We start from the raw sequence: 21,164 nt of genomic DNA, 5'->3' as shown, positions 1-21,164 counted from the left end.
GATCGAGCCCCGCATCGGGCTCCCTGCTCCGCGGGAAGCCTGCTTCTCCTTCTCCCACTCCCCCTGCTTGTATCTCCTCTCTCGCTGTGTCTCTCTCTGTCAAATAAATAAATAAAATCTTTAAAAAAACAAAAACAAAAACAAAAACTAATGCTGTAATGTATGGTGATTAACATAATATAATAAAATTTTAAAAATTCACAGTAAAAAAAATTGATTTCCAACTTAATTGTATTGTGATTATACAATGTGGTCTATATGATTCTGATACTTTGAACATTTTTAAAACATGTTTTATGGTTACTATTTGTAAATATTTTATGTACTTTAAAAGTGCATATTTTTCCAAATATTGGGTGCAAGATTCTACAGTGTCCATTAGGTGAAGTTGTTAATTTTGTCGTTCAGAGCCTCAGTATCTTTCCTTTTGGTTGTTTGCTTGATCTATAGTATCCATGAAGATTATATGGGTGTGTATATATATATATATATTAATTTGTATAATCTTATTTACATATTATATATTTATGTATCTCAGATATGTGTATCATATATATATATATATATCTCAGAAAACAGTGTTTGGCATATGGATGTGATTTATAAGTCTATAACGTAGTGGTTTAAAGATGGTTTAAAGTGGTTTAAAGATGGTTTAAAGATGTACTCTGGAGTCAAAATGCTCAGATTCAAATCGGGACTCTGACTTATTAGTTGTACAATCCTGGTCAAGTTAACTTACAGTATCTGTGCCTCAGTTCCTGAATTTGTAAAGGAGGAATAATAATAGAGTGTGTGAGCCTGCGTGGCTCAGTCGGTTAAGCAGCTGGCTTTTGATTTTGGCTCAGGTCATGATCTCAGGGTCCTGAGATCAGCCCCATGGGTCAAGCCACACACATCTGGCTCTGTTTCGGGCATAGAGCCTGCTTAAGATTCTCTCTCTCCCTCTCCCTCTGCCCCCACTCCCCTTCTAAAAAAATAATATTAAAAAAATAATAGAGGTGTTATGCAGATTGTGAGTTGGTACATATAAAGCTCTTAGAACCTGGGTGACTGAAATCAGAACTCAGTGTAGCTGGAGCAGATTTGGGATGGCTGAGATGTGGAAATACCACAAATATAACAGAAGGGGAAGGGAGTAAAGGAATGTCCTACAGTTCTAGGGAGAAGATAGGGTCAGAAGTCTGGGGAGGGAAAGTAGGCAGAGGTAAGAGGCAGGCATTTCTAGGCTAGACAAAGTGCAACACAGGCCTGCACTTCCTTTTGTCACATGTTTGGAGAATGTAAACACAATAGCTGTCAGAATCAGGTTCCTGAGTGGCTCAGTGGGTTAAGCGTCTGCCTTCAGCTCAGGTCATGATCCCAGGGTCCTGGGATGGAGCCTCGCATTGGTCTCCTTGCTCAGCGGAGAGCAGGCTTCTCTCTCTCCCTCTGCTGCTCCCCCTGCTTGTGCTCTGTCTCCTTCTCTCTCTCTCTCTCTGTTAAATAAATAAATAAAAATAAAAATAAAGAATCGGGTTCCTAAAACCTCAGCCTCTGGCCTATATACTTCCATCCCACTGAAAAGCCACAAGGAAAGGGGGCAACTCAAGGGTACTATTATGAAAACCCCAACTATTTATATTCAGAATGACTCCTGCCAGTTCTACTTCCTGGTTTGTGAGATGAAGCTGAGAATTAGGGACAAGAGCCCAGTCTCAGAGGAACTGGGATTTCTGGTAGGAAACTGAGGCAAGAAGTCAAGCTTTAGTGTGTAATTGGGCAGGTAGGGCAGGACACAAAAAACCTGGCCACTAAAATCCTTTTATTAGATGTGGTGCCTGGCCACTGCAGTCAGAGCCAACCCAAGCCTGACCCAAGGAAACATAACCAATTCAAGTCAAATGTTTTTTCTGCATTAATATGAAAACACACACACATCTAATTTCACTCCTGCCTAAAATCACACTAAATTTATAATAAAGATTTTTTTAAAGACATAAACCAACAAATATGCAGAGATCAGGAGAGGAGACAACAGCAATAAAATTGTGGAAGCTACAAAGCATACTGATAAAACATAACTGACAAAACCAATTCATGAAACATGAAAATCCCAAGCTCTGGGAGTGGGGGTGGGGAGCAGAGAGCCAGCATAATCTACATGTCAGAATCTTCAAAAGACTCCCAGATGGATAGCACCAGATTCATCTGGAACTGGGAGTAAAGGAAGAACACTAAAACAAGAAGGATTGAGTGCCTCCCTGTATCCCTTCTCCTCTCCATGTCACTAGAAAGTGGCAGATATTTGAAAGTTTATTCTCTGGAAAAGGTAAAATAGAGGGTCTCTGAATTGGAGGGAACTAAACTCACCGAAGATATGGACACTGCAGCAAAACCAGAGACATTAAGTGACTGGTTCATCCTGAATGAGGAATGCCGAGAGACACCTGCCCCAAACCCCTTTAGTCCACTCAGATCTCAGAATACTGGTAGCCACATTTTACCTTCCAAGTTGGAGCCTCTTGTAGGGAGTCTGGCCAGTATAAGAGGGAAAACTTAGATACTGATTGTGGTAGGCTGAATAATAACCCCCCAAAATGTCCATGTCCTATTCCCAGGAGCCTGTGAATATGTTGCCTAGAAATGGACTTTGCAGATGTGAATAATTAAGTATTTTTAAATGGGGGAGATTATCCAGGCAAATCCAATGTAATCACAAAGGTCGTTACGGAGGGAGACAAGAATATCACGTTCAGAGAGAAAAGATACAAAGATAGGAACAGAAATCCGACAGGGGAGAAGCTGCTACACTTCTGGCTTTGAAGATGGAGGAAGGGAATCAATCAAGGAATGCAGGCAGCCTGTAGAAGCTGGAAAAGTCAAGGAAATAGATGCTCATCTAGAGCCTCCAGAAGGAACTCAGGCTTGCCAACATCTTGATTTTAGTCCAGTGAAACTGATTTTGGACTTCTACACTCCAGAACTGTAAGATAATAAACTTGTGTTGTTTTCTGTCACTAAGTTTGTAGTTATTTGTCACCATAGCAGTAGGAAACTAATATAGTGACATTTGCAATTCTTCAACAAACGGCTCACCCAGTTTACCCAACAGTGAAGTTCAGAGTCAATAAGCCCTACACATACACTCAACTTGCAATCAGCTCTTCTCTTCATTCATAATCATGAGCAGATAGACAAGGGTCCTCACACATCTAAGGAATGCCTCTCACATGAAAGATAGAGACTAAAGCAAATATAAATAAACACTGATTTGGAGGAAACAAACTTGGAAAGAAGAAAACCTTAAAAAATATTTACCATGAATTCCTCATAAAGATAATTTCTGTGTTTATGAGAAAAGACAGGAATGCTATTTAAAAAGAAGCATTCAAAGAACAACAACAACAACAAAAACTCTTAGAAATTAAGAATAAGATAGCATAAATGAAAAACTCAGTAGACGATTTGGAAAATGAAGTCAAGGAATCACTCAGAGACTAGAGCAAAAAGAGTAAGAGTTTTTTTTTTTTTTTTAAATGGAGCAAAAACTAAGGAAAATTAGAAAACCAATCAGTCTAAGAAGTCAACACCAAATAATATGAATTTCTAGAAAGAGATAACAGATAAAATGGAGACAGAAATTTAAGATTTTATTTATTTATTTATTTATTTTAGAGAGAGTGAGAAAGAGCATGCGTGAGTGGGGGAGGGGCAGAGGGAGAGGAAAAGAATTTCACGCAGACTCCACACTGAGCATGGAGGCTGACTTGGGGCTAGATCTCACGACCCTGAGATCATGACCTGAGCTGAAACCATGAGTCAGACGCTTAACCGAGCCACCCAGGTGCCCCAGGTGAGAAATAATTTTAATGCAAGAAAAGACTTCATGAAACTGAAGAGCGTGAGTATCCAGATAGAAAAGGTATACCAAATGAAGTTTTAAAACCTCTGACTGAAAGAGGATATTCCATAACCTTCTGGATAAAAAAGAACAGCTCACATAGAAAGTATAGGGAATCATATTGGCTTTAAACTTCTAAACAGCTAAATTAGAGAAAGACTGGAGCAATGCCTTTTACATTTTGAAGGAAATTATTTCCATGACACATGACATTTTCTGATGAGTAAGTTCTCAAAATATCACCTTCCCAGGAAGCTCCTGGAGAACACACTCCACCAAAATGAGAGAATTCTCCCCCCACAAAGAGGAAGAAATAAGGTTCAGGAAACAGGAGATAGATCACAGAGGAGAGCTTAGAGGAATTCTCAGGAAGAAGGAAGAAGGAAGAGAGTGTCCCAGAATAACACCTGCTCACTAGGTGTAGAGCAACCAGTCCCTGGGCAGCAGGACTTGAGAGACAGATAGGTCAAGGGCAGTCGTCACCAGGAGCCCTGCTGCAAATGTACTGTCCTTTTAACGTAAGGACGGCATGACTGGGTGAGATTTTTATCTCTACTTGGTCTGGCTTCACCACGTGCTGCTGATGTTCCTGATCTCCCTTCTGTTGTCCACCATTTGCATTGGCTGAGGACACTCACTTCACTCTTCGGGACTGTTCCCCTGCCCACTTCCGAGAGCGGGCAGGCCATGGGAACCACACTCATTTGCACTGTTGCCTCTTTTCTAACACAGACAAGTTTATGTTTGCTATTATTTTTTTCTTCTTCAAAAGTAAATAACATATTGTTTTGGGACCTGAATCTATCAAGTCCACTGTGGTGGAAATCTCATGGAGGAAATCTTTTTTTTTTTTTTTTTTAAGATTCTGTTTATTTATTTATTTGACAGAGAGAGAGACAGTGAGAGAGGGAACACAAGCAGGGGAAGTGGGAGAGGGAGAAGCAGGCTTCCCGCTGAGCAGGGAGCCCGATGCAGGGCTCGATCCCAGGACCCTGGGATCATGACCTGAGCCGAAGGCAGATGCTTAACGACTGAGCCCCATCATGGAGGAGTCTTCTGTTAGCTTCTCCGAACTGGAAAATGAGGCTCCTTGGAGCCTTTTGGTGTTCTTGGTTATGACGGGGCAAGTCTCACTGTTCTGCCTCTGAATTCTAGGCCTACTCTTCACGTATTTTGGCAGAGGCAATTGTACCCAGCCCTAGGGGTAAGGGCAGGAAGATTGAAGAAAAACATTTGCAAGAATCCTGGAGGCAGTTCCTGGTATCGTGGGCCAGTTTCTATAATGTCACAAACCCCTAAGGATCAGTTCTTTGGACTGAAGATCTAAAAGGATAGCCAAGGGGAAAGATTAAGGCAGGCTCAAAGAGTTCAGGGACCCAGGTGAGGTTACTTTCATTAATTATAGGTTTTTTGGAACTCAGCGATTAGAGATAAGGTTTGATCCCTTATGTTAATAAGAGTTATAAGCCACCTGGGTGGCTCAGTCAGTTAAGTGTCTGCCTTCGGCTCAGGTCATGGTCCCAGCATCCTAGGATCGAGCCCCCCATCAGGCTCCTTGCTCAGCAAAGAGTCTATTTCTCCCTCTGCCCCTCCCTGCCCCACTCCTGCTCTCTCAAATAAATAAATAAAATCTTAAAAAAAGAAGTTATGAATGAATGATAGTAAAATCATTGAGTAAAACTATGTTTGGGGAATAAGACATTTACTCAAAGGTCACCTTTGAAATTACTTATAAATTACAAAGGGGAAAAGATACCTTTTGAATGGAGACATCTGACGTCACCATCTCTAAGTGACCCAACTGAGTGTAGCGGACGTGTCAGTACCTCTCACATTTCCCCTTGGTTCACCCTGTAGGGCTTCTGCAGATAGTCCAAGTACAGGCAGATGACTTTCTGCATTTCTCTACCTGAATATATTCTCTGGATGTAGGAGCATGCTTCCACAGCACATGGGGAGGCCAGAAGTGCCTAGGAGTCAGCAGCCCAGCGGTGACCTTCTGGTGGTAAATTCCATACCCTCCTTGCTCTTCAATAGGATAGTTCTGAGGGGGTATTATTACCAAGTTTCTCAAAGAATCCCCAGCCTGACTGAGCCCCAGTTACCCCCAGCATTAACTCACTCACTTTTTGGTTTCTCTCCCTTCTCTGCTTCACTTCCCAGTGCCAATTAAATGTAAATATTGGAGCACTTTCAAGTCACTGAAAGTAATAGAGAACTACTCAAATTACACACAAGGTCTTGACAAATAAGGATCCGGCAGAGTTAGGTTAGCAGATGTTTGAAGAAATGTCAAAGAATTATGACAGGTTAAATGTGTCAAAAGAATGATTTGAGTATGATAGATTTAGAGATGCCTTTGGGTTCCCTTCAATATTTAGGCAAAATGACCCTCTCTGTGAAGGTGCTACATATATCAAAAGTGAAATGGAGTCTACATTGTGCTCTCTCAAAGCTTTGTCAACAAAAATGATAACATTTAAATCCAAGTAACACTTGATTTGTTTTAGCTTCATCCTAAGATTTGGTGCAGCCTTATAGGCCTAATCAAAATTGTGTTAAATATTAGATGAAACCATGTGAAACTCATCTTTATAAATCAAAAAAGTAGGATTTCAACTGATATAAAGTAAATAAGCTTATTCTCTTATTTGGTTTCATTTCTAACAATAAAATCCTAATCAAGTATTTTATTTCCAGTTTCAAATGGATTTACTTTAGGTGGCCATGTTTCAGTAACAATGCTCTTTGGTTATTTTATCTATATTTGGGATTACAATGTCATTTGGAGGGCAGAGGTGGAATGCATCCACCACTCAGAAGACTACTTCACTGGGAGAAAAGTCATCCTGAAGTCCAAAGGATGAATTACAAATTAATTTTTGCAATCAACCCACTTTTTTTTAGCTGATAGCAGCTGAAGAGTTGTGAGTGTGACATAGTGTAACTATTTTAATAAGAAACACACCAGACGGTTCATATTCTAGTGAACACAGATATTCTCAAAGTCATCAACCTGGGAAATTACACAGACATTTTCACAATAAGGTCATGGTTCCAGATAGTTGTTGGGTCTTCTCTTCTGGTTGCCCTAAAATTCTGTGGCAATAACTTTTTTTATACTTAAATTTATTTATTTTTAATTTAAATTCAATTAATTAACATAATGTATTATTAGTTTCAGAGGTAGAGGTCAGTGATTCATCAGTCTTATATAATACTCAGTGCTCATTATATCATGTGCCCTCCTTAATGTCCACCATCCAGTTACCCCATCCCCTCACCCTCCTCCCCTCCAGCAACCCTCAGTTTGTTTCCTATGATTGTCTCTTATGATTTGTCTCCCTCTCTCCTTTCGTCTTGTTTTCTTTTTTCCTCTCTTCCCCTATGAGCCTCTGTTTTGTTTCTTAAGTTCCACACATGAGTGAGCTCATATGATAATAGTCTTTCTCTGATCGACTCATTTTGCTGAGCATAATACCCTCTAGTTCCATCCATGTCATTGCAAAAGACAAGATTTCATTTTTTTGATGGTTGAGTAGTATTCCATTGTATATACATACCACATCTTCTTTATCCATTCATCTGTCAAAGGACATCTCGGCTCCTTCCATAGTTTGGCTATTGTGGACATTGCTGCTATAAACATTGGGGTGCAGGTGCCCCTTCGGATCACTACATTTGTATCTTTGGGGTAAATACCCAGCAGTCCAATTGATGGGTTGTAGGGTAGCTCTATTTTCAACTTTTTGAGGAACCTCCATACTGTTTTCCAGAGTGGCTGCACTAATTTGCATTCCCAACAGTGTAAGAGGGTTCTCCTTTCTCTGCATCCTTGCCAACATCTGTTGTTTCCTGAGTGGTTAATTTTAGCCATTCTGACTGGTGTGAGGTGGTATTTCATTGAGGTTTTGATTTGTATTTCCCTGATACCAAGTGATGTTGAGCACTTTTTCATGTGTCTCTTGGCTATTTGGATGTCTTCTTTGCAGAAATGTCTGTTCATATCTTCTGCCCATTTCTTGATTGGATTATTTGTTCTTTGGGTGTTGAGTTTGATGAGTTCTTTATAGACTTTGGATACTAGCCCTTTATCTGATATGTCATTTGTACATACCTCTTCCCATTCTGTCAGTTGTCTTTTGCTTTTGTTGACTGTTTCCTTGGCTGTGCAAAAGCTTTTTATCTTGATGAAGTCCCAAGAGTTCATTTTTGCCTTTGTTTCCCTTGCCTTTGGAGATGTGTCTAGCAAGAAATTGCTGCAGCCAAGGTCAAAGAGGTTGCTGCCTGTGTTCTCCTCAAGGATTTTGATGGATTCCTGTCTCACATTTATTTTGAGTTTATTGCCACAGACTGCAAGGATGTTTCAACATCCTTTCATCCATTTTGAGTCTATTTTTGTGCATGGTATAAGGAAATGATCCAGTTTCATTCTTCTGCATGTGGCTGTCCAATTTTCCCAACACCATTTGTTGAAGAGACTGTCTTTTTTCTATTGGATAGTCTTTCCTGCCTGGTCGAAGATTAGTTGACCACAGAGTTGAGGGTCCATTTCTGGTTCCTTTGATCTATGTGTCTGTTTTTTTTGTCAGTACCATACAGTCTTGATGATTACAGCTTTGTAATAGAGCTTGAAGTCCGGAATTGTGATGTCACCAGCTTTGGTTTTCTTTTTCAACGTTCCTCTGGCTATTCAGGGCCTTTTCTGGTTCCATACAAATTTGAGGATTATTTGTTCCAGCTCTGTGAAAAAAGTTGGTGGTATTTTGATAGGGATTGCATGAATGCGTAGATTGCTCTAGGTAGGGTAGACATTTTAACAGTATTTGTTCTTCCAATCCATGAGCATGGAACGTTTTTCCATTTCTTTATTTCTTCCTCAATTTCTTTCATGAGTGTTCTATAGTTTTCCAAGTCCAGATCCTTTGCCTCTTTGGTTAGGTTTATTCCTAGGTATCTTATGGTTTTTTGGTGCAATTGTAAATGGGATTGATTCCTTGATTTCTCTTTCTTCTGCTTCATTGTTAGTGTATAGAAATGCAACTGATTTCTGTGCATTGATTTTATATCCCGCGACTCTGCTGAATTCCTGTATCACTTCTAGCAATTTTTTGATGGAGTCTTTTGGGCGTTCTAAATAGAGAATCATGTCATCTGTGAAGAGCGAGAGTTTCACTTCTTCTTTGCTGATTCAGATGCCTTTTATTTCTTTTTGTTGTCAGATTGCTGAGGCAAGGATTTCTAGTACTATGTTGAACAACAGTGGTGAGAGTGGACATCCTTGTCGTGTTCCTGACCTTAGGGTAAAAGCTCTCAGTTTTTCCCCCATTGAGAATGATATTCTCTGTGGGTCTTTCATATATGGCTTTTATGATACTGGGGTATGTACCTTCTATCCCTACACTGTGAAGAGTTTTAATCAAGAAAGGATGCTGTACTTTGTCAAATGTTTTTTCTGCATCTATTGAGAGGATCATATGGTTCTCGTCCTTTCTTTTATTTATGTAGTGTATCACACTGATTGATTTGCAGTTGTTGAAACATCCTTGCAGTCTGTGGCAATAATTTTTTTAAATGTTTTTTTTAAAATGGCAGCTACTCATCCACTGAAGATAGGTTGATTTTAGTAATGTGGTAAGTAAATAAGCCAGACAATATATTTGAGAATACAAACAAGAAATGAGGTTTGTGTTTTTGTCTGGCCATACTTTATGTGTGGTTCTACCATCAGCCACAGACACTCCTCATTCATTATACTGCCCTATTTTATAAATGTCATTACCCCCCTAGTGATTGGCATAAGGCTGGGCACATAAAAACTCTCCATAAGCATCCGCTGAATGTTGAATAAATGAGTGAAGACATGACTTCCTATTTATGAGTGTCATTCACATGCACCGTGAAGTAGAAATGGCTCATAGTTGGTAAACAAAAGGGGCAAAAATTTTTTTTTCCAATACAGTTTTCTATTAATCCCACCATTTTATATCTCAGTATTCCTGGCCAGTTGAATATCTCTGAGCTGTACCAGACTCCCTCAGTCCCTCCCCCACAAAAGTCCTTGATTGCTCCTAAAAGCAGGAGTGGGGGCTCTGCTAGTTTTGATTAATCTGGCTATTTAAAATTGTTCTGTTTTCTTTGAAGAACTTTGATTTACAAAATCACTGTTTGCTCATTCTTTTTTTTTTTTAAGATTTTTATTTATTTATCAGAGAAAGAGAGAGAGAGAGAGCACACAAGCAGGGGAAGCGACGGGCAGAAGGAGAAGCAGGTTCCCTGCTGAGCAGGGAGCCCGATGCGGGGCTCGATCCCAGGACCCTGGGATCATGACCTGAGCCGAAGGCAGACGCTTAACCGACTGGGCCACCCAGGCGTCCCTGTTTGCTCATTCTTACAGATACTAAGGGAACTTGGACAGGCAGGACTAGCCAGCATTGTATTATCATAGCAGGGAAAAAAAGTTTACTCATGCACAGTTGTGTGATATTTGCATCTGAAAATAGGAAGTAGGAATATTCTGAAGGATCTGCAACATGGTGTCCACAGAGCCACCAGGTCCTAGTTCCATCAAGTCCTTATCTTATAACTTAGTCTGAAAACCATCAGCAAAGTAGATAAAATAGTGAAGCAGAGTGACATTCATCCAGGTTTGTGGATAAGGAAAGATCCTTTAAAATAATCTGGCACAACAGTTTGTAATGAAAAGGAAAATGCTTGAAGTACAGAGAGGATAATCCACTTTCTCAACATAGCACATTGTGAACTTGAGCTCTGGAGACCAAATACCTGGGTGTTCAAATTCTGGCTCTTTCACCAGCTGTGCAGCCCAGGGTAGGAGTCTTTTTCTTTTTTTTTTTTAAAGATTTTATTTATTTATATGAGAGAAAAAGACAGCACAAGCAGGGGGAGGGGCACAGGGAGAGGGAGAAGAAGACTCCTGTTGAGCAGGGAGCCCGATGTAGGACTCAATCCCAGAACCCTGAGGTCATGACCTGAGCTGAAGGCAGATGCTTAACCGACTGAGCCAACCAGGCGCCCCCTGGGTGGGAGTCTTGCCTTCTTCCTGCTTTAGTTGTCTCACTTTCAAGGTTATAGAGATTAAATGAGTTAAACTCATAAAGTGCTTAACACATAGAAAGCACTCCAAAATTGTCATTATTGTTGCTGCTACTGTTTTTCCAGGTCACATAGCCAGTTTCAGGGTATCCTACCATGCATTCATTCAGCAAATATTCATTAGGCACATACTTTGTGCTGAACACTGTTTTAGGTGCTAGGGATACATCAACAAACAAAACCAAGAAAATTTTGTGCCCTTATGGAGCTTACATTTTAGTATAAAGAGACACACAATAAATTATAAACCGGATAAAGAAGAAGATTGTATAGTAAATTGGAAGATACGTGCTGTGGACAGAAGGGAATCCCACGTGCTAGGGAGAAGAGAAGTGGAGCAGTTGTTGATATTAAATCATATGGTCAGGGTAACCCTCATTGAGAGGGTGACATTTAAATTAAGACCTGGTGGAGATGAAGAAGGGAGCCACGAGGATACCGGAGGGGAAGTGTTCAGGCAGAGAGAAGAGTCAGTGCAAAAGCTTTCTGTTGCAGGTGTGGCTGGTAGGTCCGAGGAGCAGCAAGGAAGCAAGCCGGGTCGGAGCAGAGCGAGTGAAGGAGAGAAGAGTGGAGATGGGCAAAAAGAGGTAATGGGAAGTGAAGTCATTAAGGAGCTTTGAAAGCCATAGAAGGGATCTTATACTGCAGGAAATAGGGAGTCATTGCAAGACTTTGAGAAGAGGAGTGACCTGATGGAATTTATATTTTTAAAGAGTCACTCAGGCTCCTGTGTTAAGAACAGACGGGAGGGAGGCAAGAGTAGAAGCAGAGAAACTATTTAGGAGGCTCTTACAGTTCCTTGGAGGGACACAACTGTGGCTTGAACCAGGGAAGTATCAGTAGAGGTGGTGAGAAGTGGCTGGATTTTAGGTTATACTTTGAACAGGTGGCAGACTGGTTGTGAAACATGAGAAAGAGAGGAGCTAAGGATGAATCCAACATTTTTGACCTGTCTTTATTAGAAGACTGGAGGTGCCATTAACTGAGATGAAGAAGGCGGTGAATGGAATGAATGGCTTTAGGAGGATGAGCAAGATCATTCCAGTTTAATAATTCTTATTCTTGTTTCTCTGTAGAGAAGATACTTTCCTCTTCCTAACTTCTTTCAAGATTTTCTCTCTAGATTTGTTCTTCTGTAGTTTGAATATGATATGCTTAAGTATGGGGCTTTGTTTTTGGTATTTATTCTAGCATTTGTTCTCTAAGCTGCTCGAATTTGTAGTTTGGTATTTGTCACTAATTTTGGAAAGTTCTCGGTCCTTATTATTTCAAATATTTATTTTACTCCATTTCTTTCATTCTTCTCCTTCTGGCAATCCAATTTTGTTATATCTTTTGAAAATATCCCACAGTTCCAAGATAGTGTGTGTGTGTGTATGTGTTTGTTTTTTGTTTTTATTCTTTTTTCTCTTTGCATTTCACTTTTGGAAGTTTCTATTGACTGCTCTTGAAGGTCATTGATTTTCTCCTTGGCTGTGTCTAGTATAACGAAGCCTCAGAAGCACCTTTATTCCTATTACAGTGTTTTTTGATTTCTAGCATTTTCTTTTGATTCTTTCTTTTAGAATTTTCATCTCCCTACTTGCATTACTTCTCTAATGGGTTTAAGAAAAGTTGCTGATTTCCAATTTGTCCAGTGCTTCTTGTTATAAGGATGTTGGAGCTAAGAATGAAAGTCTTAGAAGTTCATATTTGGGCATGTTGAGTTTGAGGTGTCTATTTGGTTGTTGCTACGGAGAGTATGGTTCATAGACCTGCAGCGCTGGCATCACTAGGGAGCCAGCACAGAAATGCAGAATACTGGGCTCCACCTCAGACCTACAGACTCAGAATTTGCATTTTGAAAGACCCTCAGATTTTTCTGAGGATTCATCTGCACATAAGTGTTTGTGAATTGCTGTACTAAACAGCTAAGTGAAGATGTCGAGTAGACCACCATATACACTGGAATTAGGCAGAGAGGTCCAGGTTGGAGACATACATTTCTGAATTTTTGTCATGTTGATAATATTTTAATAGTAGCCATGTTATAGATTTTTTTTCCTAGGGGAAATTAGTGTCAGTGCACTCTAATCCAACCACAGGAATATGCCTGTAATTGAGTAAGTTGTGTTTATTGCTTGTTGCAATGAAAGACAACACATACCATAGAGAATCACGGAGTATCTCAGAAAGAAGGTGTTACAAGGGGTTTACAGGATTGGTGCTTGTGTTAGGTGTTTTGAGGGATGTTTAAGGAAGCAGGGCTTTGCTCTGGATTGGATGCAGGAGGGTCGATTCTATGACTGGATGTCTTAAATCTTATCTATAAGTCAGGAGGAACAAAGCCAAGCTAAAGCTATAATTGGTGAAGAAGCATTAGTCAGTTATAGCCAGGATAAGGGAATGCTTGGTTATTTGAAAGGTTTGGGCAATGTTCATGTTCCTCCTGTGTGTTCAGACATTATTTTGGAGTGGACCTATTTTTGTCTTGATTCATTGTGGTCACAGTGGTGTAGTCTGATGTTAGAGTTCAGGAAATTTTATGTCCAATAGGGGAAGAACACCAAGGTCTAGCTGTGAGTCCCAGGACAAGGCCCAGCTGATAGTATCAGGCCAGCTCCAAATATCAGGGCCTGCTTTTCTCTTTCCTCTTGGTCCTCAACATTTCCCACTCTTTCCTTCTATGCCTTGTTCTGTGGCCATCTGGTCCCTCATGGAGTCTACCCCATACTATAAAAGCTTGCAGTTTACATAGTTCCAACCTGAGAAGGACACAGGGCTCTAGCCTAAGTGTACCTATCTGCCCCAGCTGCCTATTGCTCTACTTATTTAAACTCTTCTGATCTGGTTGATGGTTGCTCAGAGTTGCCCAGAGTAGGAGGTGGGGAGTTTAGTAGTAAGAACATCCACCAGGCTTTAAGGTCTGTGTTTAAATTTGACAATAACACCTACTTGCTTTGGTCAGTTCTTTAAAACCCCCAAGTTCTAGTTTCCTCAACTATCAAAAGAACTTAATGAACTTTCCTTTCAGGATTTGCTGACACAATTAGAGTTACTGTTTAGAAAATGACTAAGGACCATCTGACTTTCAACAAATAGTGGTTATTGGCAGAAGAAACAGAAAGAATGGAAGTGGATGTAAATGTTGCTAACATCTTCCTCATTGTCTTTAAACTCCCCATCCTGTCGCCACGTCATTTATATCCCATTGGTCTGCTTTGTTGGAAGATAAAATTAGAGTTATATGTTCTGAGCAAAACTTAGCATTTATTAATAATGTAGAAGTATATGCACTTAAATTATGGAAGCCAATTAGGGGCGCCTGGGTGGCTCAGATGGTTAAGCGTCTGCCTTCGGCTCAGGTCATGATCCCAGGGTCCTGGGATCGAGTCCCGCATCGGGCTCCCTGCTAGGCGGGGAGCCTGCTTCTCTCCCTCTGCCTCTGCCTCTCTCTCTCTCTCTGACTTTCATGAATAAATAAATTAAAAAAAAATTATGGAAGCCAATTAATAAGGTCACACAGGAGAAACATTTGATTTGGAATCCAGGGATTTCTGTTTGAACCCTGGCACCATAACTTGGAAGTGTGCATCATGCAGTGAGTTCCTAGACCTTCTGAGCTTTAGATACTTCATTTATTTAACAGGTATAGGAGTTGAGGTGAAGGAGAGTGTTTTGAAGATTACATTTTGAAGAATAATTTTTTAAAGGTAATTTTTATATATTGTAAAGCTTTTTTGCAAACAAGGTACTAGTGTCATTAGAACCTTATGCATATTTTCATGTGCTCTATTTCTGCTTAAACAATTTTCAGCTGTGGAATGGAAAAACCAGGAAGGAATCCAAATTTTCCTCCAAGGTGTTTGAACTTACACCTTTGGGCCAAATTCAACAAAGCTTAGCTAAGTAAGTTGCCTTATGCTCTTGGGCTACAAACCAAGAAAATAACCAAATAATGGTGACCAACTTGAAATACTGCTGTACCAAAAGACGGATCTATTGAGGTCTATGCAGGAAGGGAAGGACAGAAATTGTCATCTTTCCAAGCCATAAAATATAACATCACCTAAGAAAAAGTGCTGCCTTCCAGTCTCACCCATTCACCCCCACCCTCACACACACACACAGCCAGTTTCCCTAGTTATTTCTTGAGAAGAAGAACAGTGAGTGTTTACCAATACCATTTTCATTGTCTTGGGGAGAGGATGCTTAACTTTCTTTGATAGGCTAGAAGGTAAGTCCTCACAGCGGCCAGGAGCTTTAATTGTTACTACCTTTCTGTTATAGATAAGGGGACTTGGGTTCAGAATGATAATACAACTCATCCCAAATCACATAGCTAGTATATGGTGGAGTTGGGAGGTGGGGATACATCTGTTTGATTTGAATACACTAGACTTTGCACTTCTTGGGGTGCTTACTAAATAAAAAGAAGAAAAAAAGGCAGCTGAACGGGTCTTCTATTATCCACGTTCCAAAGTAAAATCAATGTTTCTGGGAGGATGAGGAAGGAAGTCACAGAATTTGGGGATAAAGGGACACTGGAAAGCCCACTGAAGGAATCCCTCCCCCTGCCTGCTGCGTGGCGGGTCTTTCACAGCTCCTGGTCTAGGCTACAGTGACAGGGAAGGTCATAAGGTTCTTCCATATACAGAGCTAAATATGTGAGACTAGAGCTTCCAACTATTCCAACCCATGGGTCTCCTCCTTGAGGCCAGAGAGGCTGTCTCTAATCCCTCTCTCATGTGAGACCCAGCAGGTCTGATGTGAGTCTTCTCTCCAACCCTTTCAACTGTTTCCCCAAGGGTGCCACTTGTGAAACCCTTCCTCTTCTTGATTTTCCTGTGGGCAGCTTTTCCACACACCGAGGTCCCTCCAGGCTTAGCTTTTCTGAATTCCTTCTAGCATCTGCTGGTGACATTAAAACCTGCCAAAGCAGTGGACTCCTTACCCAACTTGTTTTTAAAACTCACCTACGAATTCACAAATGTGAATAATTTTTGTGATACAACAGCCTAGAAGTTTTGATTTCTGTAGAATTTAGCAACTATTGCTTATAAGGAAGATTCAGAGTCCCGTTATTTTTTAATCCAAGAAAGAAAAAATGCAAATACTTTGTTGATTTTTTAAAATCAAGTAATATAGAAATGTATCCTCCTTGTAAAAAATAATTTAAATATAATAACCCTCTCTCTTCTCAGAGCTGTATTTAGTTTGATAGGTACCCTTTTGGGCACCTCCTTAAGTGTGTATAGACATCTGTATGTGCACCCAGGAAAAATATACTTTGATTTTGTGTGTTTTAAAAAATAAATGAATTACATTCATAATAGAAAAAAAAATGCTACAATTGGAATGAAGGAAGTAGACTTCTAGGCAGTGATATATAAAGGTCTCTAAGACACGTAGTTGAGGAATAAAAGCAAGCTGCAAAATAATACATGTTATATGATTGCCCCGCCTTAATATTTCTAAGTGTGGGTTTCCAAACCTCAATCAGGATACCACTCTAACTGTTGAAAGGCGTTGTGGCTTTCCAATTGTAAAGTCTCAAACAAGACCCAGTGGTAATAGGTATCCCAATAAATGATGATATACAAATCAGTGACAAAGATTCCTGTTCCTTTCCTTACGTACTGTAACTGTAGCCAAGGGACTTTATTTATTTGTTCCTAAAAATTTTTACATTTCTTCCTTGACATTTCTAGAAGATACAAAGAATAAAAAGAAGTAATCTCTAGGATTTATAATCTAATGGTGGTAGAGAAAATACATGTGTATTTAAACAACAGTACAAAACTGTGTAGTTAATTACCAGGCCTGGACACAGCTGGTGAATTCAGAAAGAGAGAAGTGTCTATAGGCTGAAATAATCAGGGAGGTCTTCACTGAGGAGGTAAAGTTTCAGGAGGCTTGCAAAATGGGGACAACTTGGGTAAGCTGTGTCCCTAATAAGTCAACTTCCCCGAGGGAAGGGGTCCTCTAAGTGAACTATGCAGATGAACGTGGAATATCAGATTAGGGGCAGATTATGGACAGTCTTAAATTTCAAGAAATTTGAGAATAAAAGTATCAAATGACAAGGAATTTAAATTAACATCTAGAGCAACGAATTATTAAAACTAACATGCAATGAAGAACTTGGGAGAACGTGGAGGCTGGAGAATAAATTGGAGATGATTCTTATAACCTAGGAACAGATAGTGATTGTTGGGGGATGGTGTCGGGGGATAATCTGGTAGCCCATCTACCCAGTAATTCAAGCAAGCTCTGATACCGGCCAAGCACCAGTATTCTCTATGGGTTGTGCAACATTTCACTCAGCCTGACTAATGAAAACTAAATGCATTTGGAATGGAAATGATGTATGTGTAGATGAAACCTGATGGGCTCTTATGCAACTCCAACTTATTATGTAAATGGACACAAATAAAGGAAGAAAGCCTGGGTTATAAAAGAAAGGCAGGCATCCCTCACTTAGACTCTCCAGGATTAAGGTTTGAACATGAAGGCCCTTTCCCCACTGATCTTTCTGGTTTTTATTAGTTCTCCAGGTTGGGCAAAAGACAGGCACTACAGTATTGGTATTAAAGAAACCACTTGGAACTATGCTCCTGCTGGTAAAAATATGCTCAATGGGAAGCCTTTTTCAGAAGATCAGTAAGTAATACCTTTGCAACGAGAAAGTCACTCTCAGAAACAGAAGTTGGTAATTGTGATTCACTGATAAAATGCTAATGAAGAATTTCCCATCGTTGACCCTTTAAGGGCACATTTGCTATTAGAACTGCTTCCTTTGTTTTCTTGATAGAAATCAGAAATTATTCTTTTTTTTTTTTTAAAGATTTTATTTATTTATTTGAGAGAGAGAGAGAATGAGAGAGAGAGAGCATGAGGGGGGGAGGGTCAGAGGGAGAAGCAGACTCCCTGCCGAGCAGGGAGCCTGATGTGGGACTCGATCCCAGGACTCCAGGATCATGACCTGAGCCGAAGGCAGTCACTTAACCAACTGAGCCACCCAGGCGCCCTCAGAAATTATTCTTTCTGAGAATTGTCGCCACTTCTGCCAACATGGCACAATATTTCAAGGATCATTTCTAATTCTGTGCTTATCATCAATTTTGTTTGTGTGGTGCTCAAGATATAAAACAACACTTTTCCTTCTGATACGAAGGGTATGGCAGAGATTCTAAAACTGCAACTCTGTTCTTGATTTCTCTTTTCAAGTAATTGGGAGGCAGAAATCTAGTGGTTATGCGTGGGGGTTTGGATTTACCCTGTTTGTTGGCCAAAAAGACCCTAAGTCTACCAGCAAATCCACAAATCCGTATAAATGGGTAAACAATTCTAAGTCACTGGGATTGATCTAATGCTTGAGATCTAAAGTGACCTTCAAGTGGGGTTAGAAGCCTTTTTGTGGCTCAGTGTGGAGAGTTTGGTAAGTCTTGTAAGCCAAAATGCCACGCATATTACTTGCTACACTTGTATTTGATCCCTTCATCATAGACTCCAACGTTCTCCTTGCTTACACCACCTTTTTTGATTCCCTTCACATTTTCTCCCGTGTCTGAGTTTTGTCTATCAAAATTAGGTTGTAAAGCTTCTTACTTCTAGTTTCAGTTGACTTAACATTTTTTTTCTTTCCTGTCAAACTTTATTAAAGTTCTCTCTTTTTGTTTCTTTGTTTATTTTTTACAGAGAGTTTCAGTCCTATAAATATCTAAAACAAAGCCAAGACAAGATAGGATCTGTTTATAAAAAGGCTTTGTATTTTCAGTATACTAATGACACATTTCAAACAATCATTAAAAAACCATCCTGGCTGGGATTTTTAGGGCCGATAATTAAGGCAGAGACTGGAGACATGGTTTATGTTCATGTAAAAAATTTTGCTTCAAGAATGTATAGTTTCCATCCTCATGGACTCACCTACTCTAAAGAAAATGAAGGTAAGTGGATCCTTTTTTCTTATATTCCTGAGCTGTTGCTTATGGGAAGTATGAGCCCAAGACCTCAGGGAAAGCAGGGTAATTATGAACTGGGAGTAGTTTGGGGTGAATGCAAACTCTTATTTTTGATGTCTTTAATGTTTATACCTGACAATCCTTTTTCAATTTTTCATCTTGAGTAAGTGCCCACCCTTGTGCAATTCTTAGGAAAGAAAACACACTTTTCACTCACAATAATAATAATACAAACTAATGAACATTCATGGCTTACTAGAGAAAGCATGGGCCACTTTTTTTTTTTTTTTGGTAGGAGATGCTCATGAGCAAATGTTAGGTTGGCAGAAACACTATTCTACCCCCACCTCATTTCATTTTCTAATAGATGAGGATTTGCCTCTTGAAAACATCACTGTCAAGAGAAATCATTATTTTCCAGGAATACTATTCTACCCCACCTCATTTCATTTCCTAATGGATGAGGATTAGCCTCTTGAAAACATCACTGTCAAGAGAAATCATTATTTTCCAGACAGTATCTTGTCTCCTAGACATCTACACTCACAGCTGCCCAATGGTGTTAGAAAAAGAGAGGGAAGACAAAGCCAAAAAAATAAGGTTTTATGTTCACCATGGAGCAGGGGGGTGCTGGGATATGGGTAAATATGAGAGGTTGGCCATGCTTCAAAGTCTTCTATTGAATGTAAGAACTTTATTCATAGTTATGAGGACTCTAGCCTCAAGAGATAAAGATCCGAGGTAAAAATTCTAGGAAAAGAAGAAAGAAGGAAGAAAAAGGCCCCAGATTCAGAACTGGGGTAAAAGCTCAGGGTAACGTAAGCTATGCAGAGGGCCACTTTTGGGCTCCAGTGGTCTACTTGGAGGACACATGAATACCTCTTGATGCCCTGGGTCCCAAGTGTGAAGAAAATATGGAAGGCCTGTCAGGAGTCTAGGTTTTTGTATCTGAGGTCTAGGCATATAGTAGATATACAGTAAATATTTTTGGAATCCGTCAATAATGGTGATAATAGTCTGCAATTATACTGCCTATCTCATTCCGGTTTCGTCTAGAAACTAGACAAGCTGGATATTCAAGTGGAAGTCAGCTAAGGAAGAAGAGACAGGAGACAGGAAAGAGGAGGGGAGGAACGCACACTTGATTCCAAAAATAGAAATTAACATACATTCATGGCTTACTAGAGAAGGCATGAGTGATATTCAAAATACTGTTGCCCAATGGTTACTGTGACCGCAGTGTGGATTATGTTTCCTAGGTGCCCTCTATCCTGATAATACTACGAGCGAGCAAAAGGAAGATGACCGTCTGCAACCAGGGGCACGATATACTTACAAGTGGTTTGTAGAAGAAAATCAGGGGCCTGGCCCCGATGACAGTAACTGCGTGACAAGGATTTACCACTCCCATGTAGACACTCCAAGAGACGTGGCTTCGGGTCTTGTTGGACCAATTCTGACTTGCAAAAGAGGTAACATATTTTTAAAATCTCACTGTAGCAATAGAACCAGAATAAGTGGGCTCTCCCCCTGCTCTCCTCGTGGAATTTTTCTATCAGATGAGCTCCCTTTTCCTGCCTTGACCTTGATTCTTCAGTCAAGAAAGTAAAGTTGCCCTCTCAGACTCCGAGCACTAGATGGCGATGGTGAGTCCAACACCTCAGTTCAAGTCCAGGTTGGTCACTAGATGGTAGTCAAATCCAGTGAACTTCACTTTAGCCGCCTTTTCACAAAATGACTGACACCTTTCTCCTATAGAGAAGTGTTCAATCAGCAGGGTCGAAGAAAGTAGGAAGCTGAGAGGCTGTTTGCCTGTTCCTTGCATGCATTGTTCCTTAGAGTTCTGTCTGTAGGTGTGCAAGATTAAGTTGAATCAGTTAGAATCACCAGTTTATTTCATGGCAAAAATAATTATTGCAAAGAGCAAGTTTTGTTGTTCTTTATGTTTCAGGCACACTGGATGGAGACACCGAAAAAAATATCGACAGGTCTTACGTTTTGATGTTTTCCATAACTGATGAAAACAAAAGCTGGTATATCGATGACAATATTAATGCATACACTGAATCTGGCAAAGTTAATGCTAACGATCCTGACTTCCAGGAGAGCAATCTCATGCCTTGTAAGATTAAAGAAAGCTTTCTTATTCATCATACCCTATAATTCTAACTTCGGTGATTCTATTTAGTGATTTCCTTTTGTTCAAGTTTGTGTGGTTG

General features: G+C 40.0%; 1 protein-coding gene across 1 annotated transcript in view; it reads left to right on the top strand.

Moving 5' to 3' along the window:
* The first annotated feature begins 11,358 nt into the window (after positions 1–11,358).
* LOC102742718 (ceruloplasmin) overlaps positions 11,359–21,164 on the top strand; it is a 36,986-nt gene continuing 27,180 nt past the window's right edge. The window contains exons 1-6 of the mRNA XM_081811110.1: positions 11,359–11,586; positions 14,796–14,887; positions 17,528–17,601; positions 18,209–18,318; positions 20,186–20,417; positions 20,897–21,067. Of these exons, the coding sequence (XP_081667236.1) occupies positions 11,359–11,586; positions 14,796–14,887; positions 17,528–17,601; positions 18,209–18,318; positions 20,186–20,417; positions 20,897–21,067 (907 nt within the window). The remainder of the gene's footprint in view (positions 11,587–14,795; positions 14,888–17,527; positions 17,602–18,208; positions 18,319–20,185; positions 20,418–20,896; positions 21,068–21,164) is intronic.

Source organism: Leptonychotes weddellii, chromosome 1 (genome assembly GCF_054177405.1).
Source record: "Leptonychotes weddellii isolate Sample4059 chromosome 1, ASM5417740v2, whole genome shotgun sequence".
Classification (NCBI taxonomy): Eukaryota; Metazoa; Chordata; class Mammalia; order Carnivora; family Phocidae; genus Leptonychotes; species Leptonychotes weddellii.
Note: the sequence above shows the minus strand (reverse complement) of the source record. Positions and strands in the feature narration are given on the sequence as shown.